Genomic DNA, 17,177 nt, shown 5'->3' with positions numbered 1-17,177 from the left:
AATTTACATTATTACCTCTGGGTTCAAAATATAATTCCACAAAAAGCTTAATGCCGGTGGTTTTATTATTTTGTGCGGGTCTGTGATGTAATTTATTCTGAACGGATTTTCTACTTGTAGACAAAATTTTATTTTGTATCTTAATGAAAATGCAACAAACTTTACTCACTGCAGTGACTATTGTTCTCAGGTACCATCGATCTGTAACAGGAAGTGAGATTTCTGTGAGTAAGTGTGTAAGTGTTCCATTTCTGAGGAGGAACATTTAATGCACTGTATCATTGGGATCTTGTCTCAACCTTTGACAGCACTCTAGACTATAGCTGTAATGAGTATTCCCCAAAGAGTGTGTGGAAGAAACAAGAAACTTACTGTCAGTGGCAGCACTTTATCCTTGTGTCAGCTTGGTTCATTGGTAGCACTCTCACCTGTGAATCAGAGGTTGTAGACTCAAACCTCATCCCAGCAGTTGAGGGGCAATACTAAGAGAGTGCTGTTTTCTTTAAGATGAGTTATTAAAGCAAGGCTCTATTTGCCTCTTTAGGTGGGCACAAAAGATCACATGGTACAGAAGAGCAGCGGCGGCAGGGGGCGGGGGGAGGTAGTTCTTGATGTTCTAGCCTACATTTATCCCACAACCAGTACCATCAAAAATAGATGAAACGCTCATTTATCTCGCTGTTGCTGTGGGATGTTGCTGTGTGCAAGTTGATTATTGCGCTCTCTACAAAACAGTGATTATGCACTTCCAAATGAATCCATTGACTATAAGCTGTTTTGGGACATTCTGAGGTCATGCACTATATAAATGCAAGTTTATTTTTTCCTTTTGTTTATTCAATGACATAACAGTGTGCAGCCAGAGACAACAGGAACAAGGACAGGTGTCTGGCAATTTCCTTTGGATTCTGGTGATTATTAGGAGCAGAGAAAGATCTACATTATATTGAAAGAAGTCATATCATTACTTAATGCATGTTGAGCAAGTGATCCTGCCCTGAAAAATCCATTCCTGGTGGCATCACAACCATTCACACCACATCACCATTTAATGGATTGTAAACCTGGACATCGAACTATAACTGCTTCCTCGGCCATACAAAATATATATATCTTGCAACTAGAAAATGCTAGTAAGTGTTCAAATGCTGCAGAGGACAGCTGAGGGGACAGATTGTTTAACAGGTTTTGGATAACAATCCATCACATACTAGAGCATCCCAGGAGGGAGTAGTTAATAGTGCCTGATGCTGCTTAATCAAATTTGAAGCCAATAGGAACCTTATATTTTCAAAAAATGAACCGAATAAACAATCAGCTCTGTTTGTCCCACAGGCTAAGAAAGGCCATCATTTACTTTTAATGGAAGGTTTGTGAAGGTCTATGGAATAATGACGTATTGGGTCATAAAACACACCACAAAAGAGAGAAATGGTGGCTTTAATAATAATAAAAACAAAATACTGCGGATGCTGGAAATCTGAAATAAAAACAGAAAATGTTGGAAAAATTCAGCAAGTCTTGCAACATCTGTGGCGGGAGAAACAGAGTTAACGTTTCGAGTCCGTATGACTCTTCTTCAGAGCGGATGGCTTTGATGGGTTCAACGGTCAATAAACTATGACTCAAAACAGTTTTAAAACAAAGGTTTTGCCACACCTGGGATCTGTATATTAAAGAATTGCAACCAAACCACACACACAAGCTTCTGTGGAATTTTATGATCATTTATTTCTCGAATTTGGACCTTGTTGTACCTCTGACATGGTGACATCGCTTACAGAGAACTGTAACTGTGTGTAGGGGATTGGAGAGTCAGGAATGCTTGAGGATTGCAAGTTTCAGCTTGCGGGTGCTCTGAAATCAGGAGATCTTGAAATTTGGGGTGCGGTTGCTGAAATAGGGGTCTTAGAAATATGGGGGAATTTCTGAATTAATGGGGGGGTCCTCAGTTTTCCCTCTTCCCCATCCTTGGTTTCGCCTGCTCACAAGTGACCTCCTGATTTTTGGAACTAGTCATACAACAGCTGTGGTGCGAAACCGCAAGCAAAAATACTCAGCTATAAAAGGTTCTATCATTATAATGGGCAGAAAATTCAATAACATTTGTAAACGTCATGTGAACAGATGTCAAATGATCAGATGTCATGTGACCAAGCTTCACATGGTAACGTGTAGTGTGGTCAGAATGTCATATGATCAAACCTCTATGAATGCTTCCAACCAAAGTTGGCAACCCTAACTACTAAGAACTAAGAACTTGTAAACATCAATCCTAAATTTATCTTTTGAGAGCTTCAAAGTTTGTCCCCTCCTCAAACTGATGTTATATTCTAGTTTTCCTGCACCATTTGCTATCTGCTCACTCCATCCATTGACTTTTCAACATTTTGAAAGACTCAAAATATTTTGGGGTCTATTCTTTTTCTATTTGTGAAGTGCATTGTTTGATTTATATTAAATGTGTCATATAAATGCAAGTAATTGTGTGAAAGCACAAAGAGTTGAAAGGAGTGAAACAAATCAGGGTACTTGCATTTTTAATGGTTTCCTTATCATAACACACACACACACACACACACACACACACACACACACACACACACACAGAAGTGTTAAGGTAAGGAGCAATAAACTGATATTTTGACCTAAGCAAAGTAGCTCTCTACTTCTCTCACTGTTTATTTCTAAGTCTCTCAGAGAGATGATAAGCAAGGTCTGCGATGGTCCAGGTCAGCTTCCGCCAGCAATCTATGAAAGTACTAAATTTCTACTTTTGAGCAGGCGGCATTGTATGGCGTTACTGGAAATTGCAGGTATCGCTGCAAACCCCCTTCCCTAGTCCAAACTCCCACTCAGCCAAAACACTCTGTGTTCAGGCTTAATCATTAATATAGAGATTTGGATAAGGTGTAAAAATTATAGAACAGAAAAATGAGACAAGAGAAATAAAGTAAGAGATGAGAGGGAAGAAGGAGGCGAATGGACAGAAAAAAGCAAGATGTGTAAAAGAAAATAAAGTTCAAGGTGGTAGTCGGGGTGCTATAACTGGCATTAGGAAAGAAATCAGCTAACGTGTCTAGTGATTACTGTTGAAAAATGTGAGAACAGGATCGGGTTCAACTATGAACAGACAAAAAGACGACCAATACTTTGGTACTGATTCCTCAACTGGACACGACCACAGTGCTTGATTTTCCATCCATTAATTTAAAGGAACAGAAATTCAGGCACTGTAGAGCTGTGACTTCTTAGCTGCAAGCATTGATCCTCACTGGGTTTACACATTAACAGTGGGCAGCGCAGTGACTCAATAAAATAATTTATATGGTCTGTAGCAAAAACATGCTCGATGAGACAAATGCAATATTCTGCATTCTTATGGTGCAGAATCAAAAGTCTGATGTTTCTATCAATAACATAAAAATGGAAAGAAGCCTGCTTTCTTATTTTTGATACTTTTTTTTAAATGCCCTTTTTGTCTTTTCAGCTGTGGCCCAGTTAGTTGCACATTCGCCAATCCAGGGCTTGAGCACAAAAATCAAGACTGACACTCCAGTGCAGTACTGAGGGAGCATTACATTGTTGGAGGTGCTGACCTTCGGATGAGATGTCAAGCTGAAGCCCCATCTGCCAGCTTGGGGAATGGAGAAGATCCCATTGCACTATTTTGAAGAAGAACAGGAGAGGTATCCCCGCTGTCCTGGCCAATATTTATCCTTCAATCAACATCACAAAAAAACAGATTATCTGGTCATTATGACATTGCTGTTTGTGTGAGTTTGCTGAGTGCAAATTAGCTGCCAGATTTCCTACATTATAAAAGTGACTACACTTCAAAAAATACTTCATTGGCTGTAAAGCGCTTTGAGACATCTGGTGGCCATAAAGAGCAGTGTAGAAATGCAAGTCTCTTTTTCTTATTTCCAATGCTTTTGAATCTACTGGCTCAGCACTTTCCTTTTATGGATATTTTATTCACCATTATTTATTTCTCTTTTTACTCTTCAATTGTTCTGTCTCATCATGGATCTCATTTGGAATTCCCACTGGTTCTGGGCATTGAGGTTGAGAATAACAGGGAAAAAGGTTCTCGTGAATGTTCATTCAGGCAATAAGTTATGCAGGTCAGGTAGGTCCTAAGCTTAATTCTTGGCCTGTTCTGAGATAACACATCTCAGCTAGGGTGGCAAGAGAAAGCTACAATTGCCTTCAGCTATGATATCCCTCCCTCCCCAAGTCATAATTGCCTATCAATGCTCACAGATAGGGTTCAATCATCAATGTAGAGACTTGGGTAAGATCCAAGAGGGTGTCTGTCATCTGTGAAACCGTATCCCAACAGAGAGTCAAGCTTTCAGAACAGGGGACAAGATAAACAAGTAGAGAAAATTGATCATAAAAGCAAAAAAAAAAGAAAAAGCATAATCATCATGAGGGTGCTGCAAAAAGTGTACTCATTGTTTACAATAAATAATGCAGTTGTAAACAAACTGTCATTTGAACTGGGCTGTCATAGAGGAAATGTGTTCTGTCAATTTATTCTGCCTGATATTCACAAAATAAAGATTTACTGCTGTCATTACAAAGACATCATCCCTATCCAAGGAAATTCGTAAGGAGGTTACGTTTAAAATGACTGTAATGAATCTTTGTCAATGTCACAATCCAGTATAAAAGCTGGGCAGACTGATGTCCTACTAACAAAAGATGGTTTATTGCTTTGCCATATAATAGAGGTTGTAGAAAATGACGATTAGGCAGCAGGCAGTACTCCTTTGCTGTAGATAAAGACGCATGAAAACTTGCAGCAGGGGTGCATCCCCCACTCAAGTGTGTCTACCCTGGGACCTCTGTCGCTGACTCAGTTAAGGTTTGCAAGGTTAAGGGTGGTCCCTTCAATTAAATATGACAGCCTTACAAAGGGGTCTGTTGGGTGCATCAATGTATTGTTTCCAGGCCTAGGTTGCAGGAAGGAGGATCTAGAATTGCATAGGTTAAACAATAGCCACCAGCATGGATTAAGTGAAGGTGCATTAGGTTTGACAAATTTAAGTAAATATTTTGAAGAAGTGACTGGACAGATAAAGGGAATGTAGGGAAAGGGAATGTGGATCATGTGGATTTTCAGAAGCCATTCAATAATGTGTTTCACAAGAGGCTTGTCAGGAACATTAAGGCTTAATATAAGAGGAAATCTAGCAATTTAGATAAAAAGTTGTTAGATGGGCAGGAATTAAAGAGTTAGGGTGGATAGGTGTTGTTCTGACTGGAGAAGGTTTGGTGTATCCCAGGGAGTTTTTGCAGGATCTATATTTATAGATGTTTGGTGCTTAGGTAAAAGAAGCACAGAATTTGCAAAAATTAAACATTGCTAGGTTAGCAGAATAGCTAAATAGATATCATATGCAATTCAATATAGATAAATATGAGGAGCCATGACCTTCTTTGAAATGAGGTGGTTTTTACGTTTAAAAACATAGCCCTAATTTTAAGGAACCCAGGCTAATCTCCACCTGGATCTCCAATGGTTATGGCTTGCATTTGAGGTGGATGCCTCTTCTCCCTTGATGCATTAGCCCCTGAATTTATGCTGCGTCTCTTGTAGGCAATAGGCACAAGGCTTCTCAGCACTGGGATTCCAAGTCCATTGTCCTGTCCTATCTCTTGCAGGTGCCTATGTAAGAGCTGAACAGGGGTTCCACCCCTTAATGACCTCTACAGGAGCTCCCAGATCTTCTGCAGCCAGGTGCCTGCTGTTTTCATGCAGGGGGTGGTGGGGAGGGCGGGGCGGAGGGGTTCCACCATTCTCCTGTCATAATTGTAGCAGGGGTCTGGCAGTATCCTGAGAATTTTGACCCCAAAGCATTTAGTCAAATCACATCACTTGCACTGGAACTGAGACTGAAAAATAACGTTCCAATTTAACCAAATACGTCACAGTTCTATGTCATGAGCTGGTGATTGTTTCTGTGCACGATGTTAACATTTCTTACCTGGAGACAAAGCCAATGAGTTTAAGTTTCTCTTTGGCACTGTTTGGCAGTGGATTCAGCAGGTCACGGATGCGAATTCTGCCAGCAATACCAATCCCAACAACAATCACGCCCAACATTTTACTGTTCTGCAAATAAGCACAAAAATGTAATCAGTGCGTTAAGATTCAATTTGTGTTCTCTTTATCCCAAGTGTTTTTCTGTCAAGAAAATTTAAAACTTGCAATATATGTCATTTAACCCAACAGTTGTTTAACAGTAATATATTCCAAATATATGCAAATTATATTAAGCAATACTTATAATTATGTAAAGTACAATTGTACTATCAATTGTTATATATTTAAATGAAATTAGACAACTTATATTTCTTTATCAATTTTTGATTGAAGAGTCATGCAAAGATCTTTAGAGTTGGAAAAAGAAACACTCTATAGGTACTTCTACCTAAATCACTTTTGCAGTTGCGCCGTTCCTCCCATTTCATATTCTCCAATTTGAGAGGTCTCTTATTAAAATTAGCTGGCACAGCATTTCACTGTTGCAATCCACCCTACCATGCAATGACACAGTGCTAAGCAGAGGATCCATGGTATAGTTACACATGAAGACCATGTTGCAGACCATGTGATCTTTTCCCAAATAACCTTAATGCCGGCAAATATGATTTATGTGGCACACAGAAGAAAGGTTCATTACAGAGGTATTTTTGCCATTGATAAATTCAGCTGTTCTAATTTGCATTTGAACTATTCAAAATAGATGAAGCTCCCATGTATCTACGCATGATGGTTAAGATGTTGTCTCTTTGTGGGCTACATGAATGATACAATGGAGTCTCAGGGGTTAAGTATAAACTTCAATTCTATATTGAAAGAACCTTCCAAACCCCCAACCTCCACTTGTCAGGAGGACAAGGGCTGCAGACACATGGGAACACCATCACCTGCAAGTTCCCCTCCAAGCCACTTACCATCCTGTCTTGGAACTACAGAAACTTAGAAAATAGGAGCAGAGTAGGCCATTTGGCCCTTCGAGCCTACTCTGCCATTCATTATGATCATGGCTGATCAAGAAACTCAATAGCCTGCTCCCGCTTTCTCCCCATATCCTTTGATCCCTTTCGCCCCAAGAGCTATGTCTAACTCCTTCTTGAAAACATACAATGTTTTGGCTTCAACTACTTTCTGTGGTAGCAAATTCCACAGGCTCACCACTCTCTGGGTGAAGAAATTTCTCCTCATCTCAGTCCTAAATGATCTACCCCATATCCTCAGGCTGTGACCCCTGGTTCTGGACTCCCCCACCATTGGGAACATCCTTCCTGCATCTACCCTGTCTAGTCCTGTTAGAATTTTATAGGTTTCTATGAGATCCCCCCTCATTCTTCTGAACTCCAGTGAATATAATCCTAACCGACTCAATCTCTCCTCATATGTCAGTCCTGCCATCCCAGGAATCAGTCTGGTAAACCTTCGCTGCACTCCCTCTATAGCAAGAACATCCTTCCTCAGATAAGGAGACCAAAGCTGCACACAATATTCCAGGTGTGGTCTCACCAAGGCCCTGTACAATTGCAGCAAGACATCCCTGTTCCTGTACTTGAATCCTCTTGCTATGAAGGCCAACATACCATTTGCCTTATTTACCGCCTGCTGCACCTGCATGCTTCCCTTCAGCGACTGGCGTACAAGGCCACCCAGGTCTTGTTGCACATTCCCCTCTCTCAGTTTATAGCCATTCAGATAATAATCTGCCTTCCTGTTTTTGCTACCAAAGTGGATAACCTCACATTTATCCACATTATACTGCATCTGCCATGCATTTGCCCACTCACTCAGCTTGTCCAAATCACACTGAAGCATCTCTGCATTCTCCTCACAGCTCACCCTCCCACCCAGCTTTGTGTCATCTGCAAATTTGGAGACATTACATTTAGTTCCCTCATCTAAATCATTAATGTATATTGTGAATAGCTGGGGTCCCAGCACCGATCCTTGTGGTACCCCACTAGTCACTGCCTGCCATTTATTCCTACTCTTTGTTTCCTGTCTGCCAACCAGTGTTCTATCCATCTCAACCCCATGCGCTTTAATTTTACGCGCTAGTCTCTTATGTGGGACTTTGTCGAAAGCCTTCTGAAAATCCAAATAAACCACATCCACTGGCTCTCCCTCTTCAACTCAAACTAGTTACATCCTCGAAAAATTCCAGTAGATTTGTCAATCATGATTTCCCTTTCGTAAATCCATGCTGACTCTGTCCAATTCTGCCACTGTTTTCCAAGTGTTTGGCTATTAAATCTTTTATAATGGACTCTAGAATTTTCCCCACTACTGACGTCAGGCTGACTGGTCTATAATTCCCTGTTTTCTCTCTACCTTCCTTTTTAAATAGTGGGGTTACATTAACTACCCTTTTGCCATTCCTTCACTGTTGCTGGGTCAAAATCCTGGAAATCTCTCCCTAACAGCAGTGTGGGTGTACTTATACCACATGGAACGCAGCGGCTCAAGAAGGCAGCTCACCACCACCTTCTCAAGGGCAATTAGGGATGGGCAATATAAATGTTGGCCTAGCCAGTGATGCCCACATCCCATGAAATAATTTTTTAAAAATTTGACTAATTTACATATATTTAAGTACTCTCATAGTCCATGCCTATCAACGGGGCAATATTAAGAGCAGCCATTTCTAATCTTCCAGCCCATTATATCAATATAACTTTGTATCCACGAGTGAAACACAGGCAATTCTTGGACTGTTCTCCTTGGCTTGATGGTGTCTGAATGATGGACGTGTGATTAGCTGAAAGTAGCTGAGCGGTACAATATACATTTTTAAGGTCTGAAATCTCCTCTTGTTTGTTACCAACTGGCAATATAAACTAGAAAGAACTCACTCTGAATTTACCAGAATATTTTATAAGGAAATTAGGAGGCAGCTCGAGTTGCGCACAGAATGGACTGGTTGGGTTGAATGGCCTGTTTCTGCGCTTATATTCTATATAATTTTATGAGACACAGGAATAAAAAAACATTTGAAGACAGAAAAGCTAGCTTCCTACTGCTCTACGTGCTTTTCAGCTAAGTAATATCTTGTATTAGTTTACTTGATTGTTACCTGCTGCTTACGCTGCCTGGAATATGGTGAAAATGCAATTAAAGTTTGAAAAAAATGTAAATGTTAAGCACTGGGAGAATAGCCACTGCACAGTAATATGAAATTATTTCACAAATGTACTTTCCCCAACAAAACTAGAGACGTCAATTAATCTAGCAAATAATTGGAAACCTATTAGGACCATGTTGAAAAATAACAGTGCATCACTAATTCATGCCAGTGCTCAGTGCTTCAAGATAAAATCAGTGGTTTTAGAGCCTTGTCATCAGGGAAGCACTTGTGAACTGAAATCAGCATTCTTTACCACTGGAGGCACTTTCTATCAAAATGACCAGCAAGTAAGTTATTTTCAGCATTTTCTGTTTATGTTTCAGATTTGCAGCATCCACAGTATTTTGTCTTTTGTATCAATAAATAAGTCAGATTGATGTAGAATATTTGGAGTGCCATTACCATGGGTAACTTGCTGCTGGGAAATTGGGAATAGAGGGACTTTGTTCAAAAATTTAAAAAATTTACTGGGTTTTATAGATGTCTGAACTTTACTACAGCTGCTAAAGTGTTCTTAAAGGAGGGCAATGTATTTTGCTGCCTTCTGGACTTAACATTGAGTTCACAAACTTCAGACCATGAACTCTCTCCTCCATCCTCACTCCCTTTTTTTAATACCTTTTTTTCTAGATTCATTTTTATTTTTTATCAACTTATTTTTATTTTTATTCATTTATCCATGGTTTTATCCCCTTTTTTTAACCCCCTTCTATCCCATTTTCTATCCTTTTTCAGCAGGTCTGACAGCATCTGTGGAGAGAGAAACAGAGTTAACGTTTCGAATCCATATGACTCTTCTTCAGAGCAAGTTTACCATGCTCTCCCTTTGTCAGATTTCCTCTTTCAAGCAAATGATCTATCTGACACTGACTGAGTCTCTCTCCCATCTTGATATGTGAATGCACCTCATCTCTTTACAGCAACTCCAATCACGTACTTTCCTATATCACCTTGGTGGTTTTTCACTATTACCTCCTGACCAGCACTGAACTCTCCAAGTTTCATGCCTTGTGTATCATGATTCATCTTCACTTTGTCTTGCTTTTCTCTTACTTTGCTATTGATGTCAAGCTTAAGCTAACTAAATCTTCTCCTAGTAATGTGTTTAAACACTAACTCATAAGTTGTTGTTGACTGTGGGATTATTCTGTAAGAGAACCGAAAATTGTCTAGCCTGTGTTGGAGAGAAACACGGAACTTACTGCCTTGCTTGTTATTTAGCAAGTACTCTACAGCGACCTTTCCACAATCTACACACTTCTTTCTGTAGCACCATTTGATGCTGGGTGATATGATGGTGCCATAGTATGTTTGACTCCATTCTTACTCAGAAATATTCCAAACTCTTCTGACATAAACTGTGGACCATTATCTGACACCAACACCTCCGGCAACCAATAACTTACAAACCAACTTTCTCAGAATAATTTTCGCACTTGCGGTATTGTATATAGACTCAACATTTTTCCACTTCCAAAGCTATTGACCAAAACAGGGTACTCCCTCCCTTCCACTTCAAATAAATTGATGTACTCATTTACACGGTTGTCTTGTGTTTGACCATGGAATGAAAGGAACCTTGGTTGGATCGTTTCTCATTCTGAGACATGCTTCATTAATTCATTCCTACGGGCACATCTCACGATGGAAGCGGTCTCTACTGGAAAAGTGAACTATCCAGCATCAATCTTCAGCCAGCTGACTCTGAAAAATACACCACTGGACTTTGATTTTGAAACTTGTCCCATCTATTTCCATTATTTTTAAATCTATACCTGTAATGCCCTGTCAGTCTTTCCACCCCACCCCCACTAGAGCTGTACCTTGAGTGTCCTGCCATCCATTCTTAATTAGCACATTCTCTTAGATAATATCACCACCTTTAACACGTCTTTGTTCCTTTGTCTGTGACATCTTTTGATTATCTGCTTCTATCACTGCTTGCTTGTCCCTACAACCACCACCCCCTCACTTCTCCCCCCCACCCTTAAACCAGCTTATATTTCACCCCTCTCCTAATATTACTCAGTTCTGTTGAAGGGTCATGAGGACTCGAAACGTCAACTCTTTTCTTCTCCACCGATGCTGCCAGACCTGCTGAGTTTTTCCAGGTAATTCTACTTTTGTTTTGGATTTCCAGCATCCGCAGTAGCTTTTTGTTTTTATTGCTGCAACTGCATCGATGCTGAAAGAAAGTTGAGTTCTGATGAAGAGTCATTCGGACTCGAAACGTTAACTGTGTTCCTCTCCGCAGATGCTGTCAGACTTGCTGAGTTTTTCCAGTTATTCTTGTTTTTGTTTGAGAAGCTAATATTTGTTTCTACTGTTGGCACTGGAATTATATCTTCAGCCTTTTTAGTCTCATCTTTCATGCGCTCTTTTTTGCTCTATGACTTAGTACAACTCTTGATCTTCCTGCTTGATAACATCAGCTTCTGCTTCCATGCCTATCATTTGCATATCCAAGGATATTCAGACCCCTGAACTAGCTTTAGATCTACCATGATCTCGACCTGGTGCTGGACCATGATATGATCAACTTTCCCACAGGCATAGCACTATGACTGGAAATGGGGGCATTTATAAATAGTTGGTGGCTATCACAGCAAAGGTAGCATCTAAATTTTTGATTCTGAGACTGTGAACTTGGCTGCCATGGCCTGGATCTCATTGATTATGTAGACCTCCCCTACCGACTCAGGAAAAAACTCTCTTGCAATTTGCAACCATCTCTTTCTGCCATTTCCATGGTTGTGGCCTCATTACAGGCCCCCTTCCATGTCAGCTTATTGCCTTTGCTCAAAAGCTTGGCCTGGATTTTATTGTTCTTTAAGCCTCCTATGAACGTGCCTCTAAGGTCGGTTTCTAAGTTCACACCATACCCACAGTGACGAGAGAGTTTCTTTAACTCAAGAATGTAATCTGCAACAGTCTCACTTGGCAGCTGTTTCCTTTCACTGAATGCAACTTTCAATGCAATCTCATTCTTAGTCATGCCATAATATGAGTCCAGAATTTCATTTATTTCAGCGTATTCCATCGAACTAGGGTCTCTCAGGCAACATTGCAACTGGGTCTCTGGGACAACAACTACATCAAAAGCATCTAGCCACATCATGGTGAGGAAAACACTTACTTTATTCTCAGCTCCTATTTTATTGGCTTTCAGCCAAATGTGAAAACTTCATTCATAATTATACCAGTCTTCTTTGTTAGGGTTGAATTTCCCCCATTGTCCCTAAATAAGTATTCAGTGCCATTTTTTCAGTTACATACCATGCTGATTCACCAAGATTAACAGCATTGACCACAAGCATGTGTTAGCCCTGTGAGTAGCCTTTTGCATTATTTACAGAAATTGAGGCCTGAACATGGCAGGCACACAGCAATCTTTCAAATTGCTTCAACTTTCAAAATCAACTTCAGGAATTCCAAAAATATGTCACAATGTTAAGTCTTTAATTTCTCAAATGAAATGTGAAAGAAAATTCTATCCCAGCCCCATCGCCATCTTTCTGCTCTGCATTGCACTGAGAAAGGTAAGCTTTTGGACGCACAGCAGGCAGCCATTATTGAATTACTTTTATTCACACCTCCCCAACAGAGAGGCAGTATAACAAAATGTTCAGAAATGGAATATATTACAATGCTGACTGATTTATAATACCAAAATTAATTTTTTAAAAATGCTACACACACAAAATTCAAATAGGATAAATGAGCAAATAATAGAAGCAGGAATAGGGCTGAGTTGCCTCAGCTTTAAAAGCCAGATTGCCAGGGTTCCAGGGTAGCATGTGGACCATGATCCTCAATTTGGACAACTCTATTGTATAATATTATTTCGTAGACACTTTGTGATCTGTCCTCAGGGACAAGAATCAGCATCTTGCTGAATCAGTGTGGATGTTCCCACAGAGTAAGTCGCTGACATCAGCTCTATAGCTCCAAGGGCCTCCAACCAACCAAGTGTCAGATTGCTAGGATGGGTGTATCACAGAACTAGTATGAAATGTTTCACCTAACACATGGGGAGTTCAACAAAAATCTATTACAGCAGAAGAGTACACCATATGGCCCTTTGAGCCTGCTCCGCCATTCAATACGATCATGGCTGATCTTCTGCCTCAACTCCACTTTCCTGCCTGCTCCCCACAACCCTTGATTCCCTGAAAGAACAAGAATCTGTCTATCTCAGCCTTCAATGTATTCAACGATGGAACATCCGCAACCCTCTGTTGTATAGAAATCCAACGACTCACCACGCTTTGAGTAAAGAAATTTCTTTTAACTCAGTCCTAAATGATCGTCCTCTTATCCTGAGACTGTGCCCCCGTTTTCTAGCTTCCCTTGCCAGGAAACAACCTCTCAGTATCCACCCTGTCCAGCCCCTTCAGAACATTGTATGTTTCACCTCATTCTTCTAAACTTCAGAGAGTATAGTCACAGTTTACTCAGCTTCCCATCATAGGACAACCCTCTCATCCCAGGAACCAATCTAGTGAACATAACAATGCAAGTATATCCTTTCTTAATTGTGGAGACCGAACTGCACACAGTATCCCAGCTGTGGTCTCACCAAACCCACCTCCTGCCACTTCCCCATAAGGTCACATGCTATCCTGACTTGGAACTATATCACTGTTTCTTCACTGTTGCTAGATCAATATCCTGGAATTCCCTCCCTAACAGTACCGTGGATGGACCCATAACACATGGATTGTGGTTCCAGAAGGTGACTCACCACCTTTTCAAGGGCAAATAGGAATGGGTAATAAATGCTGGCCTTGCCAGTGATGCCCATGCTCCATGAATGAATAATTTAAAAAGGTTGGACTTATACGAGCCCTGGCTTAAATTTCCAGCCCTTCTGTTGCCTTCCTGCCTAGTTCATGGTGGAAATGTGTCAGAAGGGCCATGGATTTCCATCCCCAGCTGTGCTACTTATCATGAATAGGCACTTTCTTAACTGTGGATTCCTGGAACAAAAACAGAATTACCTGGAAAAAACAAAAAGCTTTTAGCTTTTTGTTTTTATCTCTGTTGATTCCTGGAACAACTTGTCTTTGTTTAAAATGCCCAATCGCCACATGAGTGCTGCTGAAACTGTTGTATCTAGCACCAGCAGAAGCCTCATCTTTACACAGGCTGGTGAAAAGATACCGAGGGAAGCTAAAGGAGCAAGATACACAGTGTGCAATCAGGTTCACTGTACTGTGTCACAGCTTGATAAGAAAGGCCCTCACTCTCAATTGTTCAACCATTTCATGACATCCCTTTAGTTACTATTGTATTATCCAAGTATTTGCGGAATTTAATATATTACGTAACACGGTAATTTTATTGACATGACTTGACAGTAGATTTAAATTGAATCTATGTTAAACAGGTGCCCAGTGGGGGACAGTTACTGCTATATACTTTCATACAGGATCATAACTCCCAACACACTAGATCTAATTAATACATTTCTAAAAAAATCTATAAACTAGGCATTATGTTCTGATCCTGTGTGAAAGTATATTAGCAGTAACTGTCCCACTGGGTACCTGCTTAATATAGATTCAAATTAAACCTAGTGTCAACACATATAAATAAAATTAATGTGTTATGTAATATATTAAATTCCACAAACTAGCTCTGTGTTATGCATCATGGTATTCAGGGCATCAAAACAATTTCCTGTCCCCAGCAGTGCGACAACCTTCAATATATAGTGAGCTTCTCTCATTTCATAGAACTTTACATTGCAGAAGTAAGCCATTCAAACTATTGCACTTCTCTCAGCTCTCTGAAAGAACATAGGACAGGAGTAAGCTGTCCTTAAGCCTCTTCAGCCATTCAATTAGTTCATGCTTGATCTGTGTCTTAATTCCATTTTCCCGCTTTGATTATCCAGTTAGCAAGAGCTATCCACTTAGTCCCATTCCCTTATCCTTTCCTCCCAAGTTTCATTGTTTTCCAAATATTTATCCACTTTCCTTTTTAAAGCTATTATGGATTCTGCTTGCACCATTGTTTCTGGTAGGTCATTCACATATTAACAATCCTCTGCTTGTCAAATGTGTTCCAAATGCCTCCCTTTGTTCTTTTGGTGATGACCTTACATTTATATATTTTATTTACTGATTCAGCAGAGAGTGGAAATTGTTTTTCTCTATTTACTTCATGAAAAGCCCTCATAGTTTAAATATCTCCACATTTCCATTAGCTCTCCTCTTACCCCTCTTTCTTTCATTGAAAAGACTTAAATTTCTCTAGGGTCTCTCACTCCTAGCATAATTTTATTGAATCTCCTCTTTATCTTGTCTATAATGTTGGCCTTCTTCCTGAAATATGGCATTCAAAATTGGATGCAATATTCTAACTGTGGCCTAATCGATGACTATAATAGCTTTAGTATTATCTCTACTTCTGCACTTGATACCCTCATTTATGAAACCTCAAATCACACAATTAGTTTTTCAACCTAGTCTTTCCATTTTTAAAGATTTGTCAATCTGAACCACTAAATCCCTTTGCTCTTCAATCCTTTTAATACATGTTTACCGGTTAATATATATTTCTTCTCATAGAAACATAGAAAGTTTACAATATGGAATGTAGTAGAAAGATCTTGCACCTAAAGGGTTAACATGGGAGTACAATACCATCCACACGGTGATGTAAGTAGGCACATGACCTAGAGCGAAACCCAATCTAGATATAGGTGGCAACATGTAAGGACCTAGTATGCAGTCCTCTCCATACCTTTACCCTCTACTGTAGATATGTACATAGTTCAGTAATGTTAATAAAGACTTCTTTGTAACTTTAACAAGACTGCTTCATGGTGTCCAAGCAGTACACATCACAGGTAGCACCAACAGAACAGATCAAGAAAGAGGTCACTTGGCCCATTGTGTTTGCACAGGCTGAAAAAACAAGCCACCCAGCCTAATCCCATGTTCCAGCATTTGATCTGTAGCCTTCCAAGTTACGGTACATCCAGACACCTGTTAAATGAGATGATGTTTTTTTGCCTCTATCACCCTTTCAACCATAAGTTCCAAACCGCTACCACCTGGAAGAATTTTTTTTTTCTCATCTCCCCTCTAATTCTTCTACCAATCAATTTGCTATGCCCCCTAGGTGCTGCCCATCCACTCTATCCAGGCCCCTCACAATTTTGTACATCTGAATCAAATTTTCCCTCAGCCTGCTCTGTTCCCATGGAGAACAACCCCAGTTTATCCAATATTTCCTCATTGCTTAATTTTGCAGTCCTGGCAACATCCTCATAAATCTCCTCTGTACCCTCTCCTTATTCTTCCTCCCATTTTTCAATATCTACCTGCTCATCTTGTTTATGTCCTCCTAGACTATTTTACCGTCCTCTTTACACATCCCTATTTTGGTGCTGCCAGTAAATTTTGATATTTTACCCCTCCATTTATACATTGAGAAGAGTAACAGTCCTAAGACTGACCCCTGGTGGGCACCACTGTTTACATCTCTCAAATCTCAAGAAAGATCCTTCAGCAAACTTTGCATTCCTGCTGCCACACTCCCTTTAACATTGTGCATCCTTTTTTTCAGCAAGACTTCTACACAGATTTTATCAAACACCTCTTACAAATCCAGATATACAAGGTTCTGTCCATTTAAATAAATGTGTACATCACATTATTTCCTCGAAAACCTGGTTAAATTTGTCAGGCAAAACTCTCCTCTTACACTCATTAATTTGATCTTTCTGGTGTCCTGATCAACATTACTAAAAATATAATCTGGTCATTATCACATTGCTGGTTGTGAGACCTTGCTGCGTGCCATGTTTCCTACATAACAGTGACTACAATCCAGAAATGCTTCATTGGCTGTAAAACAGTCAATGAAGTTTAGGCCTTCCTTAGGTCATGAACGGCATTATATCAATGCAAGACTTTCTTTAAGTGATATGATTTTTATCCTGTATTGTGGCTTCTAGAGGCATGTGAGATTAGCCAAACTGTCACTGCCACTGGT

At 40.0% G+C, this 17,177-nt stretch overlaps 1 protein-coding gene across 4 annotated transcripts in view; it reads right to left on the bottom strand.

The window, feature by feature from the left end:
- The window catches only part of blvra (biliverdin reductase A), a 55,092-nt gene that overhangs the window by 35,938 nt on the left and 1,977 nt on the right, over window positions 1–17,177 (bottom strand). For all 4 annotated transcript variants that reach the window (XM_078538574.1, XM_078538577.1, XM_078538575.1 and 1 more), the window contains exon 2: window positions 5,997–6,124. In XM_078538574.1, the coding sequence (XP_078394700.1) occupies window positions 5,997–6,124 (128 nt within the window). The remainder of the gene's footprint in view (window positions 1–5,996; window positions 6,125–17,177) is intronic.

Source organism: Cetorhinus maximus, chromosome 3, assembly GCF_964194155.1.
Source record: "Cetorhinus maximus chromosome 3, sCetMax3.hap1.1, whole genome shotgun sequence".
In the NCBI taxonomy this organism is placed as follows: Eukaryota; Metazoa; Chordata; class Chondrichthyes; order Lamniformes; family Cetorhinidae; genus Cetorhinus; species Cetorhinus maximus.
Note: the sequence above shows the minus strand (reverse complement) of the source record. Positions and strands in the feature narration are given on the sequence as shown.